Source organism: Onychostruthus taczanowskii, unplaced genomic scaffold, assembly GCF_017590055.1.
Source record: "Onychostruthus taczanowskii isolate IOZ18803 unplaced genomic scaffold, ASM1759005v1 scaffold34, whole genome shotgun sequence".
Classification (NCBI taxonomy): domain Eukaryota; kingdom Metazoa; phylum Chordata; class Aves; order Passeriformes; family Passeridae; genus Onychostruthus; species Onychostruthus taczanowskii.
Genome location: NW_024500794.1, coordinates 4,469,780 through 4,485,477, shown reverse-complemented (window position 1 = coordinate 4,485,477; position 15,698 = coordinate 4,469,780). Strand labels below are relative to the sequence as shown.

The 15,698-nt window shown below is 46.6% G+C and overlaps 1 protein-coding gene across 2 annotated transcripts in view; it reads right to left on the bottom strand.

Moving 5' to 3' along the window:
• LOC121339259 (limbic system associated membrane protein) overlaps window positions 1–15,698 on the bottom strand; it is a 982,855-nt gene that overhangs the window by 283,941 nt on the left and 683,216 nt on the right. The window contains exon 2 of one of the 2 annotated variants that reach the window (XM_041410922.1): window positions 12,761–12,839. In XM_041410922.1, coding sequence (XP_041266856.1) covers window positions 12,761–12,839 — 79 coding nt within the window. Of the gene's footprint in view, window positions 1–12,760; window positions 13,380–15,698 lie in introns of those variants that run through there. The other variant, XM_041410921.1, reaches the window with a different exon arrangement.

Sequence of the window (15,698 nt, the reverse complement as noted above, 5' to 3'; positions counted from 1 at the left end):
ACTGCCTGCACTTCAGAGATGGCTAATATTCAGCTTGATTATCTCTCACCACCAAGAGGAAGTTTCTCTCTATGCTTAAAATCACTGGGATGAGCCAAGGAAGAATCGATCTGTGGGAGAGAAATGCTGACAAGAAAACACCAGTCAGAGACAAGATGAGAGTGGATGGTGGGTGAGCAATGGAGACAGCCTCTGGCAGCTTGCCTGGCCAGGTTAGCAACAGCCTGGGTCACTACAGGTAGAGAAAGATTAACACCAAGCACATTACTCCAAACTTTACATCAGGCCCCTTTATGCTCTTCCCCTCCTTCCCTGAATGCCTTTTCTTCTCTTAAATTGCTCCTCAACTTTTTAAGACTCTACTGACCCCTACATCCTCACTGCACTGGAGTTTTCTCATTGCTTCACAAGCACCCAGTTCACTGCTAAAGGCATGGAGCTCAGTACTTGCAAGGCTTGCCACCTGCTCCACTTTGGGCCTCATGTCACATGCCACCTCCCTAGTGGGGAAAAGCCCCAGCAGTACTCATAAATTACGCCACATCCACCCTCATCAGGTAGACTCAAATCCTCGTGGGCTCATATACCAATGCACAAAGTTATTTCATACCGATAAAAGGTGACATTTTATTTACAGAACATGCTGACAAAGCCTCATGAAGTGAGCATTCAGCAACATCATCAAACTTTCCCAGATAAAACACTGAGCCTTCGACTTGTTTTTCCCTACCATGCTTACAGTAAAACATCCTGCAGGTCCTGTGGCCCTCCAAGGGCAGCAGATGAGAAAAAAAATCTGAGTCCCTGCAGAAGAAAATCAGTTTTAGCGATAGTGTTGACACTGATTCTTACTTCTTTTTGCCAGCTAGGTTAAGTGTCATATGCTTGGACTGGAGTGGCACTGATGACAGTCTCCTTGGAGCACATTATGTCCCTTAGATGGAAGGGAGAAGGTCAGCCACAGCTGAAGAAATGGGTAAGGACTTCCTGGCCAAGGCTCACTCAGCATCTCACTGAGGCACTTACCTGAACCTTTCAGCTGCATTTCTGCCTATGCTGCTGCTGTTCTCCGAGCCTGAAGGCAGCACAGAATCAAGCAGCAGAGGTAGAAGAGACCCAAAGGAACTATCTAGTCTGTTCTACACTGTGAAAGACAGATCAGTTCTACTTTGTCATTTGTGGCATCTGTCACTCCTTGTACATGTCTAGTCAGTCCTTAAAGCCCTCCAGAGATGGAGTTACACAGCCTCCCAAGGAAATTTGACTCAATTTTTTGCTATCTTTACTGTTGCAGAGCTTACCGACATCAAACCTGTCTTGCTATAATCTTAAACTCCTCCCCATCTTCTTCTGCAGAAGATGTAATTCTTTTCTTTTGTGTCCTATGTACCTGCATGCTCTTATGCATATCTCACATTTAGTCCTCTCTTCTTTAGTCCTAACAGCCCCATTTCCATCCATGTCTTCTCTTGAGTATGCTGTCTAGATTTATGATCATTTCCACTTCCTCTTTCTGGAGTCCATCCAACTGGACCACATCTCGTTAGAAACACGAAGCACTCCAAAGAGACACAGGACCCTGCTGCAGTGATCAGCAAGCAGTCACTGAAGCAGGGACACATCTATAGCACAACACAACGATGCTGTAAAATCTAATGTGTGCCCTTCCTTCTCTCTGCTCTGGGAGCTGGATGATGCTCCCACTTTGAGCGTCCTGTGGGAGAAAAAAAAAGGCATTTGAAAGGCTAACTGGTCTGACCATGTCCAAAGTCCTTGACCCACCTGGCCTGCATTTAAGTGCTCCTTCCCAAGTCAGGGAAGAACAAAGCTGCACATGTTCCTTCTCCTTGGGACACACTTTCCAAATTGATAGACCTGCATGCCTCTGACTCATTGCCAGTACTGGAGACCAGCCAGGAGAATAGGAAGGAAAGAAATGCCACTGTAAAGGCCAATGAATACGCATGAAGCATGTTACGCAAGAACCCCCGTGGACCCCCTTACCCAGGTAAAAGTCCTACAGATGGCCCATCCCTAACCACAGTGTATGCAGTGGGGAGGATGTGTGGGTGGACAGATAATTTGATATTTAACTGAAAAAACTAAAATGGGTTTAATGCAGTGCAAGGAAAACAGATTGCCTGCAGCACCTTCTGCTCCTGATTATGGATGCCAATCTCAGGTTTCCCTTAAGTGTAAAAGCAGCCAAGATGTGTGGGTTTTCACCAGAGCTTCAGAGACACAGCCTTACAAAAAGAAGTGCCACAGGAGGTTAATAAAGAGTGACCAGCACCTAGGAACACCCCTGTTACAGCACCAGCAAATGGCTTTAGTTTTCTGTAACATCTCACGGTTTCATGACAATGGTTGGGGGGCCAAACATGGAGCTGACTCCAAAGTTTCTACAGCTTCTTCCATGGACAAATCTGGCTGAAATGATCGTAACTCGCCAGCTAAAGTCCTTATGCTTCAAGGTTAGAAAGGTCTGGCAATTTGAACACTGAGAATTTTCCCTAACATTGCACAGCCATTGTCTTTTAAACGCATCTGCCTTCTTTGCCACTTGCAGAAGAAAATCTCAGATCTGCATCCCAGCACTGATGTGTCACCCCATGTGAGTGTCACGCAAGAGTGTCAAGCTTCCCACCCAAGTAAGAGCTACAACAGAGGGAGACAAAGCCCCCAGTTACCTCCTTCCAAGTTCCAGGAGTAGAATCACAGCACACCAAGCGTGCACTGCAGTGTATTCCTCTGCTGACAGCAGCAAGGTGGCTTTCACACCAGCCTGCAGCCTAAGCTCTTGCCTGTCAATCACTTCATAAATGAACGGGATCTCCTACCACTCCATTTCCAACTTGGATCACAACTGAAAGCAGGAGAAACACATCACTGGGAGGCAAAAGTCATCCAACTGTATTTGGAAGCGAGGAAGAGGAAGAGCTTTACTGGTGACACAGCCCCATTTCTTACTAGCCCTCCTACACACACCCTTTCTATGAGCTCACAGAACATATATGCACCAGGCATTCTGTGTAGGAAGAGAAATGAATACACTGCGGGGCCAGTCTGAAGGGCTGGAGATGGGACAGAACCTGCCTGTGAAATGTCAGGGGGTTGTGCTATTCAACCAGCACACCAAAGGCTAAGGGGGCAGCAGATGTGAAAAGGGGGTAGGGAAGGCAGGTTGCAGCAGCCCCCTTCCATCTTCTTCCACCAGCTTAAACCCTCCCTTGTCCTTTGACTCGAGAGGACTGCTAATAAACCTGCCTGCACTGAAGGGACAAGCTTGGCCCACTAAATCACAGCCCACACATGTCTCCGCTCATAGGAGGTGGGAGGCTCCACTGCCCCTTCCCCTGTGAAGCCCCAATAAACAAGAGCCTCAGCTGGTGCAGGCTCCCCACTCTATTGCTGCAGGGATGGAGACTATGGATCATGTTACATCATATTTGGCAGAGAGGGGACAATAATTTTTCAAGGAGTAATCACTCCTGGAATCTCACTTTTCTCCAAGCTCAGAGGATACCATGGAACAGAGGGGGGTTTCCTAGCATACCTGTACTACCTGCCGCACTCAATAATTGCTGCCTTGCAGTGGTGACATTTTCTTTCCCTCTTGAGCATTTTCCAATTCCAACATGCTTATTTGTGCCTGGTCCTCTCTGTCACATGTTTTCCTTTCTATTCTCTGTCCACATAAGCATTGGGCCTGACCATGGACAAATTTGTGCTGACTCCAGTTGGGAATCAGGGCTGGAGGTGGGAATGAAACTCGCTACAAAGGAGCTGATGTAAAGGATCAGCTAGGCTTTGTCACCGTGGTTCCTCTCCTCCAAAGGAAAAGGAAGAGATAATGATGTTGGAACATTTTAACCTTTCTTTTTCTGAGCTTGATAGGCTTGGCCTGAGGCACCTTTTTGAGCAAAAACAGGCTGCTGCAAGATTGATTGGTTGGATGCAGAGTTTAAAGGTAATTTTCTCTTGTCACGTGCACATAAATTATTGTGGCTCAAGCTGTGATCAGCTCTACATCTCACTTGTTCGACTGCTTTTATGCCTGGGCTCCTATGAGGGGTTACAAGAACCATGTCCAGTGCTCCCTAAGCAGCATCCAACATAAATATATATCAAGAGCACCACAGGCATACACACAAAATTAGTGTCTTGGCTTAAGGTAAGAAAGGGGCACATGCCTGCAGATCTGTACAGACAGAGCTTCCAGCTGCAAAAGTTGCTGCTAGAGCCTTGTTTTGCTCATCTATGGACCTTTTAAAAACATTCTGTCCGTGAACGCCAGGGCAAAGAAAATTCATCCACTCAGATTATTCACAAGGGGGAGAGAAAAGAAGATGCACATGCACACACACAAAGGAAGCACAGCTGCAGCCAAAGTGAATTCATTTTCAACATTCATGAAAATATTCACAGAACACTTCAGTGCTATTTGCCTAAATTTTGCTGTTTGGAGTAAACACTTGAGCCAGCGCAGGCTGTATGTTCTAGGCGGAGTACTGCATCAGAGATTAGAGGTGGCTCCTGGATCCAAGTCACAAATTCACACCACGTTCCAAGTACATGTGACTCCATCACTTTAAGGCACAGACTCACAATCTGCCACCACATAGTTCCTGACTTTTGATCCTTGCAAAAGGACTTTGCAAGTACCCACAGCCACCGCATTCCCCATCCATCGCAACCTTATGCAACAAAGGCATGTGCGCTCTGCCAAATTTATACACAAAAGCAGTGCCAAACAGTTACAGCTCTGGCATGCCCCAGGTCTGGGGGAGCAGACCTCTTTCCCCACCTCTACTTCCCCACCCCGCTTCTCAACCAAACCCCTTCACTGGTTTCTTTCCCCATGTATTCTAAGCAGCTCAGACAAGGGGAAATGCTACAGCACACAAGGGAGACTCAGCTGAAGCCCTGAAGACAAGAGCTGTGTGCGTTGTCTCTTCCTCCTTCATAAATACAGCTGAGATGACGACTGGATAATTGGCTAAGTGCCTGTCAGCTTAATAACAGAGAGAGAGAGACAGAGAGGCAATGGGAGAGATTTGTATTTACTATTCAAAGTCATGGATGCTGCCTGCCAGTGGATTTCAACACGGGTTTTGTTTGAAGAGGAAGGCATGAAAGGTGACTGGATGTGCAGTTCCAAATCATGGTCTTGTGAGAGGGTGGACAACCAGCTTGGGACAGAGAGAGGAAGTAGAGCACTGAGGTAGCTGTCATATAAGGCACTGTGGTTAAAGTATCTGTGTTTTCCTACACTGGAAAAGCATCACCACCACCACCACCCCTGGTAGGGCACTGCTCTCACTGATACACTAAGTCGTATTGTGTTAGGGCCAGTGGCAGTGGTGCACCTCCAACATGCTCATCCTGCTGACCCTGAGAGGAGAAGATGCAGTGGCACCATGAGTGGCAGCTGCACAGTGGTGGGACCACTCCCCTTCTGTTTTGCAAGCGCACAACACAGAGGTTGGTACTTGTGGGAGGTGGAGCTGGAGCCCTCTTGGCCTTTTCCTTTCCCTCATAAATCTGGTGCACTTCTAGGAACCCATCTAAGGAGAGCACCTGTGATGAGAAAGCATTCAGACATGTCTGGGTTGTTACAGGACAGTGGGAGGCTGTGTGCAGGAGAGAAGCCTCCCTGCTCTTTCAAAGTTTTCACTACTTCCCTCTGAAATGAAAATTGGCAGGCGTGGTTCAGCTTGCTACTGGAAAGGGACAGTATTGGCCAGATCTACAGAGGTGTCAATCACTGAGCCTCAGAAGAGGAATATGCTCTCTTGCTGTATACTTGCTTTTTTCCCTTAACAGCTGTAGCAACTGAAACACACTGAAACAAAAGGACACTTCCAGCATTAGTGAGGATTACTGAGGTGCAGGAGATGGAAAAAGCCACTCTTCCACTCCAAGTAAGGAGACCCTTATCCTGGCCATCTGGCAGTGCCGCCTCTCAGTTGCAAGTATATGAACATTACAAAGTATATGAACATTTGTCCAACTGCACACAAGAAAACACTTTCCACTTTTAAATAGGAGCAAACATAGGGAAACACACCCTTGCACACAGGCATACAAAAGCACACGTCTCCCAAATTTCATACAGATGTGCTATTGCAAAGTATCTGTTGGATGCCAGCCCAGTGTGAGTGGGCTCATTTCCATCAAGTTATTTGGGACCGAGGAAGCCCAGCCCCAGTGAAATCAATAGAGCTGCAGTAGTGCTATTTCTCCTCTCTTTGCACAGGGCTGAGAACAGTGGGGGAACTCTAGGACCACAGCCGGCCTCTCCCACACAACTAAGTTGCTCCTAATAAAAATCTGCAGAAATATATCAGCACAGAGGAGACTGGCGGTTCAGATTACTTTGAAATAGCTGTTTTCTAGGCAGAGGTGAAACTCATCATTATTAGTTCCCATTACTTACCATAAAACCAGGCACATTAGATGTGCTCGAAGCCTGAAGCAAATGCTTTGGTGTCAGATTCAGCTGAAAATCACATTCGTTTTTTCTTCAGCAAGAGAACAGTAAAAGAAAACTCAGTAAATTCCTGACTTCACCTCTGTGCCCTCCATTGCACCTACTCCAGCAGAGCACAAGTTCACACAAACCAGAGTGAATTTTGATGGACAACAAAACTAGGTAACTTCAATGAAAATGGCTATATTCAGCCTCACAGTGAGCCTGTTGAAGCCCTGCCGCTGCATCAGCAGCAAGCTGTGGCCCTGCAGATCTGTCAGAATCAGATGCCTGTGGGTCTGGATATAAAGGGCAGGTATGTGTAACATATATTTTGAAAACTTATAGTTATGAGATGGCAAATTCCAGTAACTATGAGCTATTTTAAGAACAGGTCTTTCCTTGTGACCTGCTGGGGAGAGGAGTGGAAGAGATATCAACTCCAAGACACTTCAGGTAACATGTAGTACTATATAAATTATAATGCCAACTAAGTAGGAAAACATATGGTACTTAGTTGCAAACTGAAGTGTGTGTGCAGACTCAGGGGAGGAGGTTAAAGCCATGCAGTTCAATACTGTCTTTCCATCTTTCTGAATGCAAAATATACGTACAGTGTTATTAAACATGCATCATTTCACCAAAGAAAGCCTTTCCTTTTCTAATTTCCATTCCACTTTTCCGTGTTGTAAGTTAGTCCCACCTTGCAGAAAGGACATTCTCACAAAGGGCCCCCTTACCTCTGGGTACACCATATAAAAACTATACATGTGTATAAGGAAAGAGGATGATTGCCAGCCTTTGACCATACACATATTGCAACTTCCTTTATCATATGTATACACACACACTCTCATATCTATGGATGCATGTGTGCCTTCATATAATGGCACCATCTGCTGCCAGAGCTGTAAGTTTTGCAACATCATCTGTTACTACAGTTATACATTTTTAGTTTTCATTTGGAGGAAAGAATCAGCAGAGTTTGCACAGATCTCAGCTTACCCTGTCTTGACACATGGACCCTGGAATGATAATGAAGGCTTTGTACGGACCAGAGGGAGAGGAAAGCACTTGGGACTTTTAGTTAACACCAGTGTGGATGAGGATGTACTAGGGAATCCTCATTTGTCACATTTGCTGGGCTGTTGTGTGGCTGAGCCAAAAGGCAACCCAAGCTAATGGAGAGGTCACTAAGGCTGGGTGTGCCTGAGCCCTGTGAGCAACCCTGGGCGAGTCCCCTGACCTCCTGCCCACCGCCAGCCTGGGTCCATCCCAGCTAATAGCCTGCCTGCCCTGCAGAGGAGGGGATCTCTCTGCTCATGTGGCACTTAATACAAAGGGTGGCTCAAGTTAGTCGTGGCCTCTAAGTGCCACAACAATACCACTAATAATCAAGGTTACAATTTTACTGCCAAGACTGTATTATTATGTGGCATTATATGTTTGAACGTGCCTATTCTCATTTCTAGCAAAGGGCTCAGCTCAGTGCTCCCTGTTATAAATCACATGCTAATTGTAAATGTAATCTGAACAGCTTTTACTTTTCTTTTCAAATGACAGTATAGGGCATAAACTTCGTTGTGATGTTGTGTTGCTATTTTGCCTGAGGTGCTTTTGTCCTCTAGCACAGCTCCACATGTAACATATCAGCAAAATACTGGGAGGCCAAGAGCAGAGTTTGCATAAATTGCTTATATTGCAGGATTACACCAACAGCACTGTCATTACTGCTGGTAATTTGATTCTAGCCCATCCTTTGAAACATGCAACTTGAAGAAACGAAGTACCCGTTAGGATGGATGTTCCTAAATGTGCTATCAGCCTGAAACTTTACATTATTTTAAAATACCTGGTAAAAATGAAAAATGCACACTCAGTCAAACATTGGTTTTTATCTGCACATCAGCATCAGATTGTTTTAATTCTTGATGAAAAGTCAATGCTTGGAAAAACTCAAGAGCAATGAGCCAAATTCTGGCCTTGGCGAGATCCCAGTTCTCCAAAGGCTGAACATCATCTGAACAGTGCTCAGAAGCTTATGCCCTGTATGAGTCACTTGTACCTCTTTATTAGCAGTCCCTGGGAATCTGCCCCAAAGACAAATGGAATATTTCTGGCTCTGCCCTTGGGCTTTAGTGGGATTTGTACTGGTATAACAGAACAGATTGGAATGGAGATGTGACCCATTTTGGTTCCAACTGGTGATGAGCTCCATTTCAGGAGTTTTTAAAGGCTAAATCTTCACTTGTGCCAGAACTTCCAAAATCCCTGGGCAACCTGCAAGTCCTGTTGACACCCTCAGATGAGCTCTTTGAAGGCACTTGGAGGTGAGCTGCTGTGGTGGTTCTGAGACAGCTGATCTTTCCCCAGCATGCTGTACAGGTACCTGATCCCATAGCATGGATTCCCCACTGCCATTTTGCTTTTAAACTATCCAGAGGGCCAAACACAACACAGAAACACAGTTCCCTTCCTTCCCAGTTGGCAGCAGCTACCCTTCACTACTGCACATATCCCAGCTTAGCCAACATCCTTGTGCTCCACATCCCCTCCCTAGGCTGAACGTGTGTTACAGAGCATGGGGTACCCATCTTTGCTCACTCAAAATGTGCAGAGCAAATGAGGAGGGAAGGGATGCTGAAGGCAGGCAAACAGCAAGAAGATTTGGGGTTGGGGCCCATTTTCCTTTTGCTATTTTAATTAGTTTGGGGAGTATGTTGTGCATTTCTTGTTTGGATATTATTTTCTTCTTTTCCTAACACCAAGCAGGAAAGTTGCATACAAAACCTGACAACCTTATGATAGTAACCTTGAAAGCAAGACTTCGGCAGGAACTGTAGCCAAAGTTCCCTTTCAATACTCAAAATAAGATTCAGTGTCCTTCTTCACTTGCTGAAGACAGTTTAAAAAATGAAAATTTAGTAAGTCTGACAGGCTCACCAATATACAGTGTCATCTTTAAAACATCCTGTTCTCTTTTCTTGGTTGCAGCTGGACAAACACCAGCAACTTTACTCAGCCCTTCTCACCTGTTGCAGCTCTCAGAGCCCTCTTCCCTTTTCTGCCTTGCTCTAAGGAGCAGACAATTACCCTTTTCCCTGTGGATAGCCTATAATGAGCTATTTTTATTCTCTCTGCAATTCCCTAACTTCCCCATGCCAAATACTCACTAAGAGTCATCAACCTTCAGCAAGGCCGACGCATGAATCAAATCTGCTGCCAGGTCATTTAGGAGATGAGCCAGTTTAGAGTTAGGGACATTTTTTAATAGTCCCAGACTGAGGGAATATTTTAAATGCTACAGCTTTAAAAAGTCATCTCCAAACTTTTCAGAATAATTCTATTCTGAGTAACAAGCTGCAGATGAAGCTTTAGAGGACTGGCTTCCTTTAGGAACATTAGGGCTTATAATAAACTATTTTTCTCCACTTCATAGATCAGCCCACCCACCCATTCTTCCACCTACAAGTGTAACCCTATATACAAATGTATAAGGCCCCAAGAGGAAGACTCATTTAGAATATCCTGTCCTTGGTGATTTGCTGAATGATTTGCATCACAATTTACGGGAACAAAATGTTTTTAGTCATCTTATCACTATGTATACCACTTTTATTTCTCTCCAACTGCGTATCACTTTTTCTCCCTCCTACATTTTCATTTCCCTTCAAGCTACAGGAGCTACTGGGCACTGGTAAACTGATGGTGCACAATCCCTCTGAAGCAGATGTTTAGCAAAGATAGGTGATATGATCCATGCATAGAAAACTCTTACCTATCTCTCTATGTGGACATAAAGTTCTGCTTTGAACACAGTTACTATAGATCATCTAATGGAGTTTTTATTTTTTCCCATCTAGCTCTTTTCCTTCTGTTGTCATAGTGGATCTATAGACAGGGAGAGTGAGGTACTGGGAGTTTTTCAAAACAAGGCTGTCTTAAAGTGAGTTATGTTTTGGAGGGTTGACAAAACAGTGAGGGGGAAGCTAGCAAACAATTATTTGCTTCAAAACTGAGGACATGAAATGTTATCCTGCAGGACCTAAAGTCCATGGGACATAGGGAAATCTCACACCTTCCAGCTTCATGTGGCAGTCTGTCTCCCAGTACAGCCTGGTTTCTGCTTCTTGTGTGAAGGAGGAACTGAAATATCCCAGAAACCTGGGTCTGGTCCCAGGGAAAGGGAAAGAAGACAGCTGCCCTTCCTAGGAAACGTGAAAAGCATATAGCTGGCCAGATTTGCTTAAGGAGCTTAGGAAGGCAACTGAAGGAAAAGGTACAGCCTGTGCACTGGCCACAGTCACTTCTGACAGAAATGCAGCCTGCCAGGAACACAGTATTGCCCAGGGCAAGCATTTACATGGCCGGGTTGTGTGCTGCTCCTGCAGACTGTGTCATTTGGCACACATCTGGCTGACACAGCTGGATCACTTCACTCAGGTGTTTTATTTTAGAGCCTGACATAACACTGGCAAGCCACACGCAATCACTGAAACCACTCTCCCATGCAGCCCTGTGGAGCTTGCTGATGAAGGAACGCTTCACACGCAGCACTTGCAGGCACCATCTCCACCATCCGCTTAGCCCTCTCAGCTGCAAATGCAGCTTTAGCACACAGCATCTAGATAAACTGAAAAGCTCCAAGGTTAAGTGGGAAATAGAAATCTAGTGACCCCTGTCTGGGCAAGTGAGCTTAATGACTTGTCTGCTGCTGCATGTACCAAACATGCTGGCAAACATCTGTCTGAGCAGCCCCTCCAAAATAAATGATTGATGGAAGCGATTTGCCTTTAAAAATGGGATAAGTCAGCCAGGAGTCCCGCTAGAAAAGGGTTAATGGGATATATGAATTGGTAGTGAGTGGAAGAGAGAGTAGAGAGGCTGGAGTCAGAGGCAACACCCCTTGTTAGGTGTTTACCATGTCGAATCTAAACAGCTTCCACTGCATATGCAAGGCAGATGAATTACTCTGTAAATCCTATTACTTTGTGTGGATAAATCTTACATTCAAGTTAACAAGTCTGGAGAGCTGGGGAATGGAAGCTACTGAATGGATATTCCAGGATCAAAACAACCGAGGACATGGGAGGCGACCGAAGTGATATGCGTACACACACACACACATCCCTCTTCCAGCATCCTTCTTCCCTCTATCATTAAATGGGAGGGATGCAGGACACAGGGGATCGCGTAGCAGAGTGTTTGGTGACATCCAGCAGGATTTATTTCACAGAAAGAGAAAGAAAACTTTGCTGCTGCTGTTAGCTTTACTAGGGGATTGCTCCCTTGACACTTCAGGGTTTGTGCACTATCAGCTCCTCACACAGATCACAGACTTATTTTAAATTACACCCAGTAGTTTTACAGCCATAATACACAGTGTGCACACTCACACACACTGAATTTTCCTTCAGTAGGGGAGTTACTGCAGGTAAGTTGAGCAAGTCAGAATTTGAACAAAAAAACCTACGGGAAAAAGACTACCACAGTTCAGCTATTTGGGACGCTCCTAACTGAAAGCCCAAGTAGTGTCAGAAGTACCTTTGGAAAACCTGCACAATGAAAGCAGAAATACAACACTCAATACTGCCAGTAAGCAAGGTTTCATGTGCAAAGACATCCTCATCACAACCAGGCACACAGGCACAGCATACACCCATTTATTTAGCCCTGCAAAAAAACCCAACCCACAAATATACAATCTTTGTAAATTGTGGCAGTCAGAGCTGCTACACCATTTTTTCACCAGCCTTTTCAACTATTGTATCCATCTTCCCTCCCCACAGGGCAGAAAAATAAAAAAAATTAAAGGACACGAGTTTCCCAAAAGAACTTGCCTGAGAGTTCTGGCAGCACCAGGGATAAAGTTTTTGCATATGTACAAAAAGAAGCATGGGAAGATCAATGGAACATCTGGCAAGCACAGCTGGATCCCTTTTCGATTCCTCTATTGATACTGCAGGGCTGGTGGAAAGTGTACACTCACCAGAGCTAGCTAACACAAGCAGATCTTTCCCCACTGAAATTCTTTCGATCCAGGGCACTACACAGAGTATAGTGTGGCAAGAAGTGTTCAAAAGCTTGGCAATTTTTTCATATTAAAGCACAAACACACATGCAGAGACTGTTTGTAGCAGCTGCTGCTACTGCAGTTTGAGAGGTAAAATAGCACACAATCTCACAGAGACTTATACACACGAATCTGTATCACGTCACACGTACACGTTGCATACATGGCAATATAGATGCACACACAGAAGACGAAAAGTTGGCAAAATGCCCTACCTGAGGATGGCTGTGTCCCCTTGCCTCACGGTGATGTTATCGGTACCTCGGGTAAAATCCACGCTGCGGACTGGCAGCCCTGTAGGGAGAAGGCAAAGCAATCTCAGTAGGACCAGCGGTAATTGTTTCCGATCAGGCTGAGCCCTTGCTACCATGGCTGGTCTCGTCGAGTTTCACTGTCAGTACTTGTCTCTTTCTCTGCCTGTGTATGTGGACAGATAGACGCAGAAAGAAAAACAATAATAATAATGTACAACTCTCGCTCTGATCGACAGTCCAAGAAAGGGGAGGTGATTTCACAGTCCTTCTCAGCTGCCACTTTCTCCTGCTCTTTTCAGTCTCTTGCTGGCTTCTTTCCCTTCCTTGCCTTTTTTTTAAGGCTTTCCAAAAAAAAAAAAAAAAAAAAAAGGAAAAAAAAAGAAAAAAAAAAAGAAAAAAAAAAGAAAAAAAAAGTCTTAGCAGAACCTTCAAATAAAAAAAGGGGGAAAAAAAAGCAAGACGAAAAAGTCAGGTAGCAAAATAACTATGGAATAACAATTCAATCGACCCGTTTAGAGTGATGAAGAGAGATGGAAAAAAAAAAAAGGAAAAGGAACAAGAGGAATCCTGTGCCACTGGGATGCGGGAGGGGATAGTCCTGTGGCTGTGCAGCCTCCAGCCCCGCGCTCCCTCCTAACCCACTTTCCCAGGCGGAGCGAGGGAGGGAGGAGGAGGAGGAGGAGAGAGGGAGAGAGGGAGGAGGCAGCCTTACTCGTGAGACGGCAGCTCGGCACCACGGCGGCGGCGGCGGGCGCAGAGGGGCCGCGGGCCGCGCTCCCATCCCTCTGCCGCGGGCGCGGCCGCCCGGGGGCCCCGCCGGGGACCGGGGCTGCCCGGGGGACACGGAACGGCGGCCGGGAGGGGAGGGGGGCACTGCAGCGGGGAGAGGGGGCTTGGAAAATATGAGGGCTGCAAGGCAGAGGGGGTGAGCCCCGAAGGAGAGGGAAGGAGGGAGAGGAAGAGAGGGAAGGGGATGGGAGAGGGAGAGGGGGCTGGAGAAAGGAGGAGAGTGGGGAAGTGGAGCGGGAAGCAGAGAGAAGGCAGGGGCAGCCGGGAGCTGCCGAGCGGGAGGGAGGCACAGGGAGTAGGGCACAGAGGACGGAGGAAGGTACGGCCAATATTCTCAAGATGAAATAGTGAGGAAAGAGGGTCTGTGGCCAAAAGTGCAAACAACTTGGCTTAGCGGTCTGAAGCCACACGCTAGCTGATTTACAGAGCAGCATCCTTGGCAACTGCCTCTGCAGCCTCAGACCTTGCTTCTTCCCCATCTCCGACTTTCCTCTCGCCAGATAACCAGTTGTACATCCCTCCCTCCCTCTTTCCCTCCCACCTCTCTCCACTCAGCCCTTCCCGTCCCCCACCCCCTTTCCCAGCCTCGGAGCGACGGACCGGAGACAATGCCGGCATTGAGCTGGCCGCGGTGTGAATGCTCGGCCTGTGCTGCCGGCTGCCAGAGCCCGCAGCTGAGCCCCGCGCCGCCGGCAGAAGCGCTGCCCACCCGGGAACGCTCCCGCAGCCCACAGCCCACCGCCACCGCAAAGAGAAGGGAGATTAAATTAATGGAAAGGAAGAAGCTTTATGGCTGATGCCTGCCTGCCATTCCACCAGCCCGATCTCTGCCTGCGAGAGGGATCAGAACTGCTCCTAGGGATGCTTCGCTAATGTAACGAGCAAAGCACGGCGGGGCTGGGACGGGGAAGTAAAGAGGGAAGGGGAGGTTTAAGAGGGGTCCAGAGAATCAGATGCAAGAAAAGCCATGGGGCTACTCGGCTGAGAGCTGCTGTCCTGTGTGGTTACAGCACTAGTACATGTGCAGGAAGGCAAAAAACAGGTCTTGTATGTAGCCTGCTTCACCCCTGCTCCTGTAGCCTTGTGGGACACAAGAGCGCTCAAACTGGAGAGACATAAGGAATGCCGCAGAAATGGCCATGTGGGACCAGATCAAAGGACCCTTTAACCCTTCCTCCTGTCTCCAAGCAGCCTAAAGCCAATGCCTGGTGAAGCTCTCAAGCACAAGGCAAGCATGCAGTGGTACTGCCCCAGGGCACTTATCTATTTCTTGTGATTTATGGCTAAGGCATGTCCCCAGCCAGTGGCACTGCCTTTGTAGTTCATGGTACTTGAATGATTTTCTTCTTCCAGGAACACATCCAGTTCCTTTCTGAACTCCTAGAAACTGGCCCCTGCAGCCTTGGTATGGAAAGGCCGCGCTGTCTGGGGACTTAAACAATACCTGCAAGTGTTAAAGGCCCGCAAAGCAGGGACTAAGGTCATGACACTGCTGCTCCAGTGCCATGCATGCAGCAGCAAGAAGAGATGACTGCTTTGTATTCAAGCCAAGGAGTGAGGCAAGTCAGACGTTTCCTCTGCAGTAGACTTGGCACAGATAGCACCAGAGAGGGAGAGGAATCAGGAGCTAAAGGGGTTAATTCATATACTAGATGTGCCCAAGCTATTGCAGAGGGAAATACCATCTCACAAGGATAATGCTCTGGAGAATACCATGTTGCTGACACCTGATTGCTGACTAGCAACCATCACTCTAGGGTGGAGAGTGCAAGGCACAAGATGCGTCAGACTCCTGGCATGTCAGAAGAGGGGCATCACCAAGGGGAAACCTCTGCACTCCTCGTGGCAGACTTTGAGTACAGCTAAAAGTCCCATTTGAAGTTAGCAATGAAAGAAACACACCCATCTTGCAAGCCAGTGTTGCATGGATCCTTTTTACAAGGGCCTACCAAATATATTTCATCTACATTTAATAAGAGCTATTGTATGTTAATTAAATGCCCATGGAGTAAGGAAAATATATTTGTCAAAGATTAACTATTATGCAATGCAAGAAGCATCTGCCACCCAACTGCTAGAGCTCACTAAATATTTCCTTATCTCAGAGTAT